The sequence below is a fragment of the Cebidichthys violaceus genome, unplaced genomic scaffold (assembly GCF_023349555.1).
Source record: "Cebidichthys violaceus isolate CVI_PGR_0920_01 unplaced genomic scaffold, fCebVio1.0.p SCAF_23, whole genome shotgun sequence".
Lineage (NCBI taxonomy): Eukaryota > Metazoa > Chordata > Actinopteri > Perciformes > Stichaeidae > Cebidichthys > Cebidichthys violaceus.
Window position 1 is genome coordinate 6,914,187 of NW_027176406.1, and position 14,231 is coordinate 6,928,417.

The 14,231-nt window shown below is 42.9% G+C and overlaps 2 protein-coding genes across 2 annotated transcripts; both read left to right on the forward strand.

Moving 5' to 3' along the window:
• The first annotated feature begins 2,723 nt into the window (after window positions 1-2,723).
• On the forward strand, window positions 2,724-9,875 carry notum1a (notum, palmitoleoyl-protein carboxylesterase a). Its single transcript, XM_068718662.1, has 11 exons — window positions 2,724-3,166; window positions 5,958-6,010; window positions 6,138-6,233; window positions 6,564-6,624; window positions 6,708-6,766; window positions 6,864-6,966; window positions 7,078-7,269; window positions 7,393-7,490; window positions 7,646-7,793; window positions 7,884-7,931; window positions 8,054-9,875. Exons 1-11 carry the CDS (start codon window positions 2,835-2,837, stop codon window positions 8,355-8,357), a joined length of 1,494 nt encoding a protein of 497 aa, XP_068574763.1. The 5' UTR covers window positions 2,724-2,834; the 3' UTR covers window positions 8,358-9,875.
• Window positions 9,876-11,745: 1,870 nt separating this feature from the next.
• Window positions 11,746-14,220, forward strand: LOC137878405 (myeloid-associated differentiation marker-like protein 2). The gene has a single exon (XM_068718699.1). The coding sequence runs from the start codon at window positions 12,542-12,544 to the stop codon at window positions 13,451-13,453; it is 912 nt and encodes a 303-aa protein (XP_068574800.1). The 5' UTR covers window positions 11,746-12,541; the 3' UTR covers window positions 13,454-14,220.
• Window positions 14,221-14,231: the final 11 nt, after the last annotated feature.

Below are 14,231 nucleotides of genomic sequence, written 5' to 3' on the forward strand. Positions count from 1 at the left end.
TGGCAATTTAAGGGAATTTAAAGAAACTCCTCTATGAAACATAAAAGTTTTATGGATGGTGATCTCTCCTTTGTTCTTCCAATGAGGACCTCCACCTGTTTCTGATGATGTGAGCCAGAGTCTGTCCCTTTCAAGAGGCTGATCCCTCCTGATCTCTTTGATGTAACCTGACCTAACAGTTCCAACTAGCAGGATTTGATGATCTCGGATGGACCCTCGACAACAGCATGTGCAAATCAAAACTAACAGGCATGAGGAGACGGACGGTGGGGATGTGTGAGCAGAACTGGCAGGCTGCGCAGACGGAGAGAGCGCTCACGGAGCTAAGATGTGTTCAAACACCAGGCAGGCAACGGTCACATGATCAATGCTGCCAGCCCAGACTTAAGCAGTAAAACCTGTGGATCTGTGAGGGCACATGCAACTGATCGGAGATGAAAGACAGGCTTTGACTTTCACAGGAGGCCTAGAGTCGGGGAGGGGGCTCTACGGGGGCACTTCTGAGGGACTGCCATCAGAACAGCTGGGTCATTTTCAAATGACCTAATTCTAGGATTAATCCATTCGGACTTGCATGGTTACATTTGTGTCTAAGCCACACGCAGACGATGGGAGGCAAAGAAAAGGGGGAGAGAGAGAATTACCAGTGAAAGCCATGAAAGGCTTAGCACTTGGAGTTCAAACAAGGTGCAGGGTAGAGAACCACTGTGCACCAACAGTAGCAAAGCTAACCAGTGTGTCTGTCTCCAGCCTCACATGGTTCGGTAAATTTAACACAGAATCTACACATTTAGATGACTCAAAGCGTGAGTGTCTGCGGCTCACGCTCGGGTCAGAGGACTTTTCGACACACACCGCCGGGGCATCTCTTCATGGTAGCGTGTGTGTCAGAGGCCAGCGTCCATCTGCGAGTGATTTAAGGGTTACATTTTTCGCGATGACGTGTGATAAAACAGGGAGGTATGGGTCAAAGTGACTAGACTCAATCTGTGACAGAGCCTCTCCTCCTGGGCCCTACCACATGTTTTAATCTATACAAGCATCTGTTTGAAGTTCCCAATGAATACCATCAGTCCGGCTGGTGACTTCATATCCATCTTACCTGGCTCAGAACACTTCGACAGCCTTTAGGATCACTGATTAACCACAGGGATAGAGGTTCCTTTTCTGAGAGGATGTGAAGCAGTTTTAACATGTTGTTGTGCTCACGACACATGTAAGCATTTTCTAACATGCCCAAATGTGTTCATTCTGGCTGAGTTTCTATCGTAACATTTTCAAACCTTTTTACAGCACAACTTTGCAAAAGTCACAGTCCCCTAAAGACTAAGGTGTCAAGCTGAGCTCAGACTTATAATTTATATTACAATGAAGGTGTCATTCATTGGTTCTCACAAGAACAACATCTGATATCTGAAGAAACTCGGCTCTCAGTGCCCCAATATGAGGCCCATGAATTCTTTCCGATCTCACAGCCAAAGCTGATACTGCATCAAATAAGAAATCATCAATAAACTACGTGTGTACAGGTAGACCATTAATGCCCAGTCCCTTGAAACTAAACTAAATTACAATGTCAGTCTGCTTCACATGGGAATAATGAGCTCAATCAAAGACAAAAGTCGCCATGAGTGTCACCTCGATGAATAATCGCTGTTATTCTTGTGTAATCACTGCGAGCTGCACTGTAACTTAAATGTGTCCTTAAAATGAGAGATTGTTGGAGGGAAGTCTATAACTCAACCATAACGAGGCATTCCTGTGTTAAAAAGCTGGCTTCCTATCACAATGCTCTGCTCGACTTAAAATATACAGTAGACCAGGAAAGTTTGGAAGAGACTGAAGTGGGAGTGAGGAAGCGAGGCAAGGGGGGGAGAAAGAGTGATGGGTGCTTTGATCTTTGGAGGCCCCGTCTGGATTAAAATAAAAACAAGTGTCCAAGTCCCTTTCTAAACCTTAAGAAAACACAAGCAGCTCAACTAGTCAGAACTGGAAGTGATTCCTAAAAAGAGGTATGTGTGGAGGGTTTTTTTTTTTTGTGGGGTGGTGGATGATACTCTCTAAACAATGTTATGTTTTTATTTGCCTTATAAAAGTAAAGCCTTAAAATACGTGAACTAATAATAACAATAATCATTTTTGGCTTATTTAACAAGGTTAAGTCTGACTTATTTTCCTGACCAAATATTGTTGGAACTATTCCCAAGTTTTGATCGTGTTTTGTTTATTCCCCGATTTTCAAGCAAGTGTGTAACAAAATGCGTATATTCTCACTTCATAAATTTGTGGTGGAATGGGAAATGGGCATTTCAAGGCCAATAAAAGCCACCACATCAAATGAAACATCGCGGATCAAAAGAACCAACGCATGGACATTTTTTTCCCTATATAAATTAGAAAAAAGGGGGGTAGTCTTCCACGCTTGATTATGCCCTGAGTCCTGCCCCGCTCCTGCGATTGGCTGGACGGACACTCATGGGGGGAAAGTTTGAATAAAATACAAGAGCATGGCACCAGTGTTGTCGTTCAAGCTTGTGCGCTTGGTCCAGCAGCGCTTGAGTTGAGCTTGGTAGATGAGCAAACGGTTGTAGTCGTGCTCTTTGAAAGATTATAATATATCCAGAAAAATCGGCGGACTGTAATTAATTTAAAAGGACTTTTTAATTTAGTTGACATTCAATTTAAGCGTTTCTAGGAGCGGGTGCAACGAGTTGTGACGTCTTTTAAAACAGTGCGTAATTGTCGTTTCTTTCTCAGCTTCATCAGTAAAAGTTTGTGTTTCCCTGACGAGACGTTGAATTTGAAGAAAGAACATCTCACATCTCCGGGATAAGATGACAGCGATCAGAATGATTTCATCAGTGCTGGTGCTGGTGCTGATGCAGTCCGGAGCTCTTTGCGCACGGAGGTTTCGGGGTGGCCGCAACCCACAACCACGGCGCTCACCACCACCTCCTCCCACGTACCGAGCGGATCGGGGTGACACCACGGAGAGCTTCCCTCTGGATTTCACCGCCGTGGAGGAGAACATGGATAACTTCATGACACAGGTGAAGAACCTCGCGCAGTCCCTCTACCCGTGCTCGGCGCAGAAGCTCGACTACGACATGAAGCTGAACTTTTTGGGGAACACATCGGTCACCTGCAACGATGGAAGTCCTGCGGGGTATGTACCAATTTAGAATACACGTGTACAGCGTGATCTATCTTATGAGTCGATCGCCAGGGTCAGCTGTGCAGCAGTGCAACCTGGAGCTATAGGAGCAATTGTTATTTAGCTTCAGCAGGGCGCAGCCCGTGCTGCTGGTCATCCTGCTACCCAAAGTACCGCGCATGTATCTAGCATGAGGACAACAATGATCGTCTCTGCGGAGATTCCTCCTATTTGGACTGGCTTGTTCACAAATGGTTTTCCTCTATAAATGATAAATGACCAAAATAAATGGGAGGGGTTTTCAAAAGAGCGTTATGCCCTAGGACAGAATAACGGGATGAGATAAACAGCTGCTTTGCGTCAGCTAAGCGTGAAATGTGCAGGATAGCCACATGGCCAATGCTTCATTTCCTTTGCTTCAAATTAGAATGCAGGATTTGCTCTGCAGAAAGTTTAGATTTAAGTTTTCAGACCCCAGTCCATCTCTCTCTATGTGCCTGTCTCTTTCTCTGATGATTGCAGAGTGTATATACACACACTGCTGGCTTATGATTTTACAGCCGTGTAACAGTATGTGTTATTTACTTGGCTACTTTAAAACGTGTACTATTTGCTCTTAATGGCTCCTGGTAGTGTCTGGTAAAGAAAACAATATTTTAGTCCATGGTCAATAAGGTAAACAACAGATCACTTCATTTGTTTGCCATGATATCCACTGTTGACATTGTTGTAAAGCAGAAATCCATTTGGCAGCAAGAAAGCCTGAATGATTTAAAGCGATAAGCCATGGCACTAAAAGCACATTAATATCAGACAGATCCACTGCCTCTTATATTGTATTATACACAAACAATCCTCAGTCATATGGACTCATTAAGTCAGGTTGAATACTGTACGTTAAACTGATTCCTGTACAAATAATACGGATAATTAAGGCAGGTGGAGATGAATCAAGTGAAAGTTAGTTGTAAAAGGAGTTATTTTTAACTAGCCGCATGGTCCAAAGACGGTGGATTTCCTGTGTGTCTCAAACTGTCAACATATCATTCTGCACAAACTGTACCACAATGAAAGAACAGTATTTAAAATGGTATGCCCCTAATAGGCTTAATATAGCAAAACTATTGAAAAGCACAATCACAACAATGTTGTGCAGTCATTATTTGAGAGTATTATATAAATGCTTTACTGTGCTGGATGTCTGTTCCATATCAGGAGGCTTTGATGACATATCTGTGCATAATACCTTATCCGGGACCAGTTCAGTGATGTGCAGACTTTTTTTTTTATACGTCTCTTTATGGATTTACTATCCTGTCTAATTCCTGTAAAACCCTGAAGTGCCTGATGGAGAGAGCTGTCTGTTGGTGCGGTAAAGCTCTTTGCTCTTTAGAGATGCAAGGGACAGTTACTGGCAGATGGCCGTTTCATTCACCACCGTGGCTGTTGTCAGTTGAGATGCTAATCCGTCAGCTACCAACAGTGTGTTTTTCACAGAGGTATTGTTACAGTAACAGATCAACAAGGATGCAACAAGTAAAATCATTCACAGGACGGGAAGGTGGAAGTGTGTGATTCACTTTCTGGAGTCACACTTGTTAGAGTGAGAGTGTTGATGCACCCTCTTGGCTTGTTCAGCTTGCCAAGCCCGCCTTCACTTTGTTGTTTGGAAGTAGTGAGTAGAGTGCACGGTGTCTTCAGCCTACATCACTGACTGTGCCTCTCAATAATAGCACAAGACATTAACTGCAGCCAAAGTGTGATTCAGAGTCTGAGGAAACAGCTCAGAGCTTCAGCCAAGTCTGTTTTCTTTAAAGTCACTGAAGTTTTTTTGGCAATCCCTCCGGCTTAGTCATTGGTAAAGTCGGGTGGATACTGATTGAATAATATATGAAACTCTTTCAACATCACAGTAGCACATATAAAAATCCTGTTGAAAAAAGTATGATGAAGCGTCTGACATGAGAAGCTCCAGCAGAATGCGCATGCCCTCTTCTGGACTGACAACATACAGCACACGTCTTATATTCTAGCGTGCATTAACTTCTTATTACAATCTTAACCTAGCACAAAAACATTCACTTTATCTGACCCAGGGTGCAGTAGATGGGCATTATCTTGGACATATATGGATCCCAAATGAAAAAGACAGACTGTGTGTGTTGACATCTAAACACGTCAATTGAATTCTTTCATTTCACCATATCTCTTCATCATCACTGTGGGCCGGAGCCTTGATTTTATCCATGACGTGTGTGTTGATGAATGATGATCAGAGTGATGAGTCGACGATGGATTACATTAAACATGAGGAACACCATCTGTAAACTACAAACATGATAATGGAGAGTGTATCTCCTGTTTGATCCCTGTATCAGTTTGCAAACCATACACATTACCTCATTGTTCTCTCCTGTGTACTCCTTGGATTTATATTGGAGAAACTGCATTTGTTGCTGTTGTCGGTCACCTTCCAGAGATAGGAATCAACAGCATAACAAGACATTTTTGTTTGGCTTACAGTGATAGCGTCCTATGAGTGTATATTTCATACTTGGATACCGTCACTGATGGTAGAAACAGTGCAGATATTATATTTCAGTGTTTATCTCATGTTTCTGAAGAAAGAGCACTGAATCACAACTGTGGAATGTGGTGTTATCTATCTATTGTTTAGATATATTGTTATTCAGGTGGTGTAAAACAAGCCATAAGGGTATTTAGTATCACATTCACATATATTCAAGCATTATCGACACGTCTGCTATGATGTGTTGATTTGATATTCTTTGGTCTCTCGTAGGTACTACCTGAAAGAATCTCGGGGCAGCAGACGCTGGTTGATATTCTTAGAGGGTCAGTATTAATATAACTCATGTCATTATGTTTCTCTTTCTAATGCTCAAATTGAGAATGATGAATAATTCTAGACAATGTGTGTGATACACTCCCATGCTTTTTTTGTCTGTGTATCCATGTCCAGGCGGTTGGTACTGCTTCAACAAGGAGAACTGTGACAGCCGATACGAGACGATGAGGAGACTGATGAGCTCATCCAAGTGGCCCCAAACTAAAACAGGTCAGCGTTGTGTACTTCACTATATGCTCCCATAAGCACCCCTGTTGCTCCGCCTGTGACCTGAAGCAAATCCTGACCCCGAAACATGGGCAAAAAAGTAGCTAGATCCCAATGTCTCCGTAATTAAAAGGATTGGATGTATCTGTCACCCCGTCATAATGTAGCTGCGGTGTAGGGCTACCTGGCGCCCGCTGCTGTAGGAACAGAGGCGCTTCCCTCTCTCATTGCAGTTTAATAACTGTAATCCATGTGGTAATGATGATGAGGAGGAAGAGGATGTGTCTGGGAGTGCCGGGATGGCTAATGATACATGTTGATCTGTCTCTGCAGGCACAGGGATCCTGTCTCCGCTCCCTGAGGAAAACCCTCACTGGTGGAACGCCAACATGGTGTAAGTTGACTCATGTTTGTGTGTTTATTGAAGCTCAATTTTTAATCATAGCTGGGAACTTTAACTGTATGTTGGTGGTGCAGGTTCATCCCGTACTGCTCCAGTGATGTGTGGAGCGGCGCTACAGCCAAAACGGAGCAGAGTAAGACATCACTGACTCTTCAAAACAAACCCAACGTGTAACCCTCTTTAAAAAAAGAAGTTATTCTAAAGTTCTACTCTCTCTGTGTTGTGTGTAGGTGGATATGCCTTCATGGGCTCACTGATTATTCAGGAGGTTGTGAATGACCTGCTGAACAAAGGTCTGGACAACGCAAAAGTTCTCCTACTAGCAGGGAGCAGGTATGTTCATGTGTGAACATTTTGCTGGAGATTTCAAATAAAAAATCGTAGACATTTCATTAAATTCCTGTACAGGTGTTTGTTAAGAATATGTCATATTTATGCGTGCAGTGCGGGTGGTACTGGGGTCCTTCTGAACGTGGACCATGTTGCAGAGCTGCTGGAGGGCCTGGGACACACCGGGATACAAGTGCGAGGCCTGGCTGATTCTGGCTGGTTCCTGGACAACAAGCAGTACCACTGCACGGACTGCGTGGACGCCGTCAGCTGTGCCCCCACAGAGACCATCAAGAGAGGCATCAAGTATGGGAGCCAGCGAATAATATCATAAAAACACAAGGATTTGTGAGATGGACTTATTTTAGTACGGTGACGAGATCATCGGGTTGCTAACCGTGTATCTTATCTTTCCACCTGTCCCATCAGGTACTGGGGAGGAGTGGTACCAGAGAGGTGCAGGCAAACCCATGAAGGAGAGGAGTGGAACTGTTTCTTTGGGTATAGAGTCTTCCCATCAATAAAAAGTGAGTTTGGGGTCTCATTCTGTGCCATGTAATATGCACATACTGTACATGCAAGCCCAACATACCTGAATGGTATTTGGCACAGAGCAGATATATACTATATGTATATATGCACAATAATCTTACATTCATCTTTATCCATTCTGCCTGTGCAGGCCCTGTGTTTGTTGTCCAGTGGCTGTTTGATGAGGCCCAGTTGACAGTGGACAACATCCAGCTGACAGGCCAGCCTGTGCAGGAAAGCCAGTGGCGCTACATCCAAAACTTGGGCATTGAGCTGAGGAACACACTCAAAGATGTCCCGTAAGGCCTTGTCTCTTTCAGGAGGAGAATTTAAATAAGATTATTGCACAGATTCCCATTGGTTTATGTGTTGTTGTTTTCTATTCGCAGGGCTATGTTTGCTCCAGCATGTCTATCACATGAAGTTATCACCAGAAAGTGAGTATGATTTAATTTACAAGCCCCCGTCTTCACAGTGTATCATTAGCAGGGGACACCGAACTTTGTGGCCGAGACTCTCTACTTGTGAGCTGACAGCGCCCTCTTGTGTTGTGTTCTAGTTACTGGATTGACGTCCAGGTTAAAGGCACTTCCTTGCCCCGGGCCCTGCACTGCTGGGACCGCAGCCTCAACGACAACAGGAACAACAAGGCTCCACCCAAAGGCTGCCCCGTACATCTGATTGACAGCTGCCCGTGGCCACACTGCAACCCCACCTGCCCCACCATCCGAGACCAGTTCACCGGACAAGAGATGAACGTCATTCAGTTCCTCATGCACATGGGCTTTGACGTGCAGAAGATGGCCCAGCAGCAGGGCATGGACCCCAGCAAGCTACTGGGCATGCTCAGCAGCGGCAGTTAAAGGGACACACATACAAACAGCATCTCCAAGCTAAGCCCAATGCAGGGCTGGCTGGCCTCTCTGGCCAGTCTCCCATTGCTGATACCTCCAACTCCACCTTCACAACCCGTTCTACCTATAGTCAACTCCCCTCTGACCTCTTGTTTACTTTAGTTTCGAGCCTCAGTCAAACACAGGGGCTTTTATTTGTCCGACAATCCCTTTTTCCTCACAACTGGTGACAAGTATGGGGGCAACACGCCACCATGACAAGGCACAACTCTCTGCTACTCTCCATTTAAATTATCTTTTGCTTTGTAAAAGAAAAAAAATATCACAGATGTAATCCAGTTTTAAGGATTCTCGTTGTTGTTTAATTGATTTGAATATTATTTTCATCTTTCCATAGATTATATTTAGTCATTGTTTAAAAAAAAAGAAAACACCACAATGACGTAAGGATGCTGTCTTTGTTCAGTTGTCACTATAGAGTATATAAGGGTCTAATTTAAAATAATAACTTAAACCTGAGACTGAAACCACAAAAACCTTCATCGAGGCAGTAAACGTTTAACAGATATGATAAGATGAGAAAGGCACTGGATCAGAAAGGAAATCTTGTATTTACTTCTAAAATAATGGCAAGAACGGTAGGGAGACACAAATACTCCTCTAATCCGCTCATGTTATAAGACCAAGTTGGATTAACATGGATGTTTTTTTTCAATTCATTATGTTTTATTGGCACGAAATTTAAAAGAAAAAAGGTACAATTCATGAATTCAAGAAAATTGCAGAAAACAGTAGGCTTCTGAAATTAAAGCAGCAAGCAGACAAATATCAAATATTAATCCTTGCTGAAGAAAGTAGCCAAAAATAACAAAAGACACACAATGCTCCAAAAATATATATTATTGTTATGATTATGTGGGTTAAGAGAAAAGATTATGGTAAATCATACATGATAGTGTTGAAATCTGAGTGGCGTATTTTCAGTTTGGACAGCTGTGAAGATGCCTGAATGGCCGGGTTAGTCGTCTGCAGAAAGTGAAGATTGTGGTGCTAAAGTGGACCCGAGAAACCCTTTAAAGGTCTGTCAGTAGCTATACATAGACCACAGTGCCATTACATCTAGTCTATACCTCTTTCTCACAGGCCGCATCATCTCAAGAGGACTGTTCAAACCCCAGACATGCTAGTCAGTATCTCAGCAATCCTCAGATCAATGCAATGAACATTTAAAGGGAGACAAATTACGTGTATTGTATATTTTTTGAGTATTTGTATAGGTTCTTTCAAGTGTTCACTATTGTAACTCCCTTCTTATATTTCATAATAGAGATCACTTTTTAATATAATGACAGTGTTGTATGTAATGATGTCTTTATAAATGATTTTTTAAAGGACCTCTATTTCGCATCACACCAGAGAAGGAAACGTATTACTACTTGTAATTTTATTCTGTAACATATTTTTTAACAGAAAAAAAACTCAAGCTACATTGGTAATTTACATATTTATTTTGTTATGTAAATCATATTTATAAGTGCTATTTTCACAGAGAAGTGATTCTTTGTAAATTGTAAATACATTGCTGTATTTTCTCTTTGTGTTGATTGCATGTCTTTGTATCAGACCTAAAAGAAAAGACACATTACATATACTACAAGGTAAATATTGCTGTGCAGTCTTGTTGTTATTATTATTTGTATCATTATTAAGAGGAGTAGTAGTAGTAGTAGTAGTTGTGGTGGTAGTAGTAGTAGTAGTAGTAGTAGTATTTGCACAATTCTCATTCCCATTTTACACTCACCGCACAAAAACCTTCAGCAGGAGGTAAGGTCAACAGCTCCCTCAGGCTCCCGACACAGTCTGTCACCATTTTGACATATCTGATAATAGATATGAGGCTTAGTGTACACAATCTGTCGGTTGAAGGTTTTTTTCAGCACCTTATATTTTTGCAGCTTTTGGTAAATCTCAAGAACGGTGGTCGATCTCCAAAAACAGGGAAATATTTCCGAGCAGGTAAAGTGAAAGTGAGAAAATGTTGGCGTTTTTATTTTTATTGAAAATGACCCTTACCTAATAGGAAATTACCTGATGAACTGATAATATCAAACTTTGTATAACCAGTTTACAATACATCTTCTAACATTACACACACACAAGTCAATGCAAGGCCTAACCATCAGGAGCAGTTGGCTTCGGTTTCTTGCTCAAGGACAACTCGACATGTGGAGGAGGAACCAGTAACCCTGCGATTAATGCTCGCCCCGCTCTACCTGCTGAGCTATAGCCAGCTTTACTCATCAAGTGTGTCACATTCCTAGTTTGGGGCCACTTTGATGTGCCGAACACAGTGCAAAATATAACTTCCAAGAGAAACAAGGGGTCTAGAGCACGCTGACTGTCTGCAGCTACACTTACTGCACTATAATCACATCAGAAAAAAGAACACAGATATATCTATCAAAAAGCACAAACAGCTTCACTGCAGTCTCAGGAACTGGCCAATAGGAATATTGCAGCTGTTTTGGGTGATTACTTTCAGCTATTGGAAGTGTGTTTCTGCCTAAGGGTTTACGATAGATTGTAGTCTCAATATTACTGTTTGTTTCCCTTGTAAAAGTTTAGGAAGCAACTATGACATACTGTTCCATAGTGAACGAGAGATAATTAGCTGTAGAAATCATGTATTTTATGAAATCAATCAGCTCTGGACCTCTTCACACGACCACAATATCCTCCATGTATCATTTCTACAAAGCAATCTTGGACAGTAATGTGTTTTGGAGTGAGTTACGGATGAATTTCTCAGCATAGGAAGCATAATTAGCAGAATTTCTCAAAGGATAGGAGGGGACATATGCACTGCCCATTGAGGGCTTATTAATGGATTTTGTAATTTGGGCAGGCCATAAAAAACAGGTAATAGATTTGACTGAAATATACCAGACAACATGTAAAATGAATATGTTCACCTTACACACTGTAACACAAAACATCAAAGCATACTAATACCACAGGTTAAAGTATTTTAAGTAACTACTAATTTATTTCCACTTCCCTCCTAAATGCATCGCTCAAATCTGCAATCACATAATCATAATCATCCCTCTGGACCTGTATGTAATGGCTGCCTCTAATGGGAGTGTAAGCCTCCCTCCCTGTCATTACACCGGTATAAATGCCAGTTTCTTACTGAGGGTGCTCTGACTCAGCCTCTCTGGGTGCTCCCTAGAAATACGACTCCCATACTGCCTGCCACATGTAGCCTCCCACCCCTCTGTGGAATATAGACCCCCTATTTATAGAGCTGGCGAGGCCTGTATCCTGGGCTCGGCACAAACTTTCATTTAAACAACCGCCCCTTGCAGTCCACCGAGTGCACACAGACACACACAGGAGGGAGAGGGTGTGTGTTTGTGAGAGCAAGAAAGAGTGGGAGACCCAATCCAAGAGGCAAAAGGAGACAGAGACAGCAAGACAAAGAGCAAGAGACAGAGCCAACAGTTTGAGTGATTTTGATGAGCAGTTCAGGGCCTACAGTGAAGAAATTACTAGGACCGAATCACTGAGTAATGGAACTTGACTGACAGGACAACAAACTAGTCCACCTGTTCGGCACTGGGGGCTATTGTTGGAAGATTAATCACTGGATATGACTTTTAGAGGACCTTACTCCACTTTGAACTTTTGATATACTGGACAACTTGGTGATTGAAGAGAGATTTATGAGGACGGACACTACAGAGTAAGACCAGGATCAAATACTTCGTCTCTAAAACATTTTTAAAACACTATAAAAAGGACTGATACCAGTGTTATGTGATTTATAGAAATTATACTTTGTGTTCAAAGTTTATACTTGTGCAGCTGAGTAGATGTTACTTTAGAAACAAACAAAAAAATACACAATATATCTTATTTCAAGCTCTAATTAAATATCCTTTACTAAAACAAGCTACCGTTCTAACTTCTACATAACAGTGTACAAATGTGACTTGATCTTACGTAATTACACAGCAAACTCGGGGAAGAATTACAGACATTTGTAATTAAGGACCATCTATAAAAAGGCACCCAAGGAAAGGGTGAGGTCTGTGACGAAAAAAAAGAAAGAAAAAAGAGTCAGCCACAAGGACACCAAGACAGAGAACAGGACGTCAAGTCTCCCCAAGAAAAAAACAGCTGCACGCACCATGGATTCTAATGGAGGACACTACCTCAACAAAGAAGCTGTGCTGTCACCTCTAGGTGCAGCCCGAATGTGCCAGCTGCTACTCGGCTGCACCATAATGTCCCTTGTGTCCCACGGCGCGGACTACAGCGCCACCTATGGAACCTTCTGCATGTTTGTGTGGTGCTTCTGCTTTGCGGTCACACTGGTCGTGTTCGCCATGGACATCACACGGCTCCACTCATGCATGCCCATCTCCTGGGATAACTTCACCGTGGCGTTTGCCATGCTGGCAACGCTCATGTACATCACGGCCTCTGTGGTCTACCCTGTTTACTTCCTCCAAACGGAGTGCCCCGATGAGGACTGCGAGGCCCAAATCTACCGCATTGCCGTCACCGTCTGCTCCAGTGTCTGCTGCTTCCCCTACGGTGCTGAGGTGTTCCTAACTCGAGCCAAGCCGGGGGCTGTGGTGGGTTACATGGCCACTGTGTCCGGGCTACTCAAGGTGGTCCAGGCTTTTGTGGCCTGCATTATTTTCGGAGCCCTGGCCAACGACAGCGAGTACACCCTCTACATTGCCACCCAGTACTGCGTGGTGGTGTACAGCCTGTGCTTCTCTATCACCGTCGTCGTGGTCATACTGACCGTTTCTGGTCGGACCGCTGCCCTGCGGTTCCCCTTTGATCGCTTTGTGGTCGTCTACACCTTCTTCTCTGTGATCCTCTACCTCAGCACTGCACTGATCTGGCCCATCTTCAGCTTTGACAAAAAGTATGGCACCACTACTCGTCCTGAGGACTGCCCACGCGGAGCATGTCCCTGGGACAGTAAGCTGGTGGTGTCAGTGTTCACCAACGTCAACATGATCCTATATTTCGTAGACCTCGTTTACTCCCAGAGGATTCGCTTTGTCTCCAGCTCTGCTGTCTGAACCCCTACCTCCCCTAAAGACTGTTTGGATTCAAAGACAAATGAAGAAACTTTGAGTCCACATTATGCTCTTCACATTCAGGTTTCTGTGAAGGAATAATTCCCTTGGAGCCGTAGATTCATGGTGTCATATCTATGTGTGGCATTTCTTTTATTATCAGTATTTTTTATAGAATTTTGCCTGTAGGCAGCAAAACTGACAGTATTACCCCCTTTTATAAGCTTAAAAGGCCTTTGCCCAGTGCTGCAGTGACCTACCAGGGAGAGTCTGCCAGGTGCGCTGACGAGCTGATCTCAGCATCTTTGTCCACAGAGGACCCTGGGAAGTATGTCCATCTCAGCACCAGATACGCTCCAGATACCTTTGGTGGTGGCATACAGGACTGACCTATGGGAGTGTGGGATAATGTTTGGAATATCAGAACTGTGTTATGTCAGTCAGAGTACAGAGGCTGAACAATTTATTTATGTATTAATATATGCAATCAAATGTCTGTAAAGAGTAAAAAGGAGGAATATATTCCTCATAGAGATGAATAGCATATGTCAAGTCTACAATATGCACTGAACTTTGCTTTTGGTTTCGGCTTTCTAGACATTTTCTTAATCCTTTCCTCCACATTATGTCCTCACATAATGCCAAAGGTTGAAGTTCATTAAGCATTTTCTGTCATCCACTGAATGTTAAATGTATCTAATACAATACTTCGACAACAGTAACATTTTATTTTATTTGGGATAAGCACAGTCATGGAGTGTAATCTCATCTTTTGCTATAT

Excerpts from the sequence above, each read along its gene's own strand:
- notum1a (XM_068718662.1), top strand. The coding sequence starts at position 2,835 with ATGACAGCGATCAGAATGATTTCATCAGTGCTGGTGCTGGTGCTGATG. Across the intron at positions 7,491-7,645 it reads AGTCTTCCCATCAATAAAAA|GCCCTGTGTTTGTTGTCCAG; the intron begins GTGAGTTTGGGG and ends CTGCCTGTGCAG. Across the intron at positions 7,932-8,053 it reads CATGAAGTTATCACCAGAAA|TTACTGGATTGACGTCCAGG; the intron begins GTGAGTATGATT and ends GTTGTGTTCTAG.
- LOC137878405 (XM_068718699.1), top strand. The coding sequence starts at position 12,542 with ATGGATTCTAATGGAGGACACTACCTCAACAAAGAAGCTGTGCTGTCA.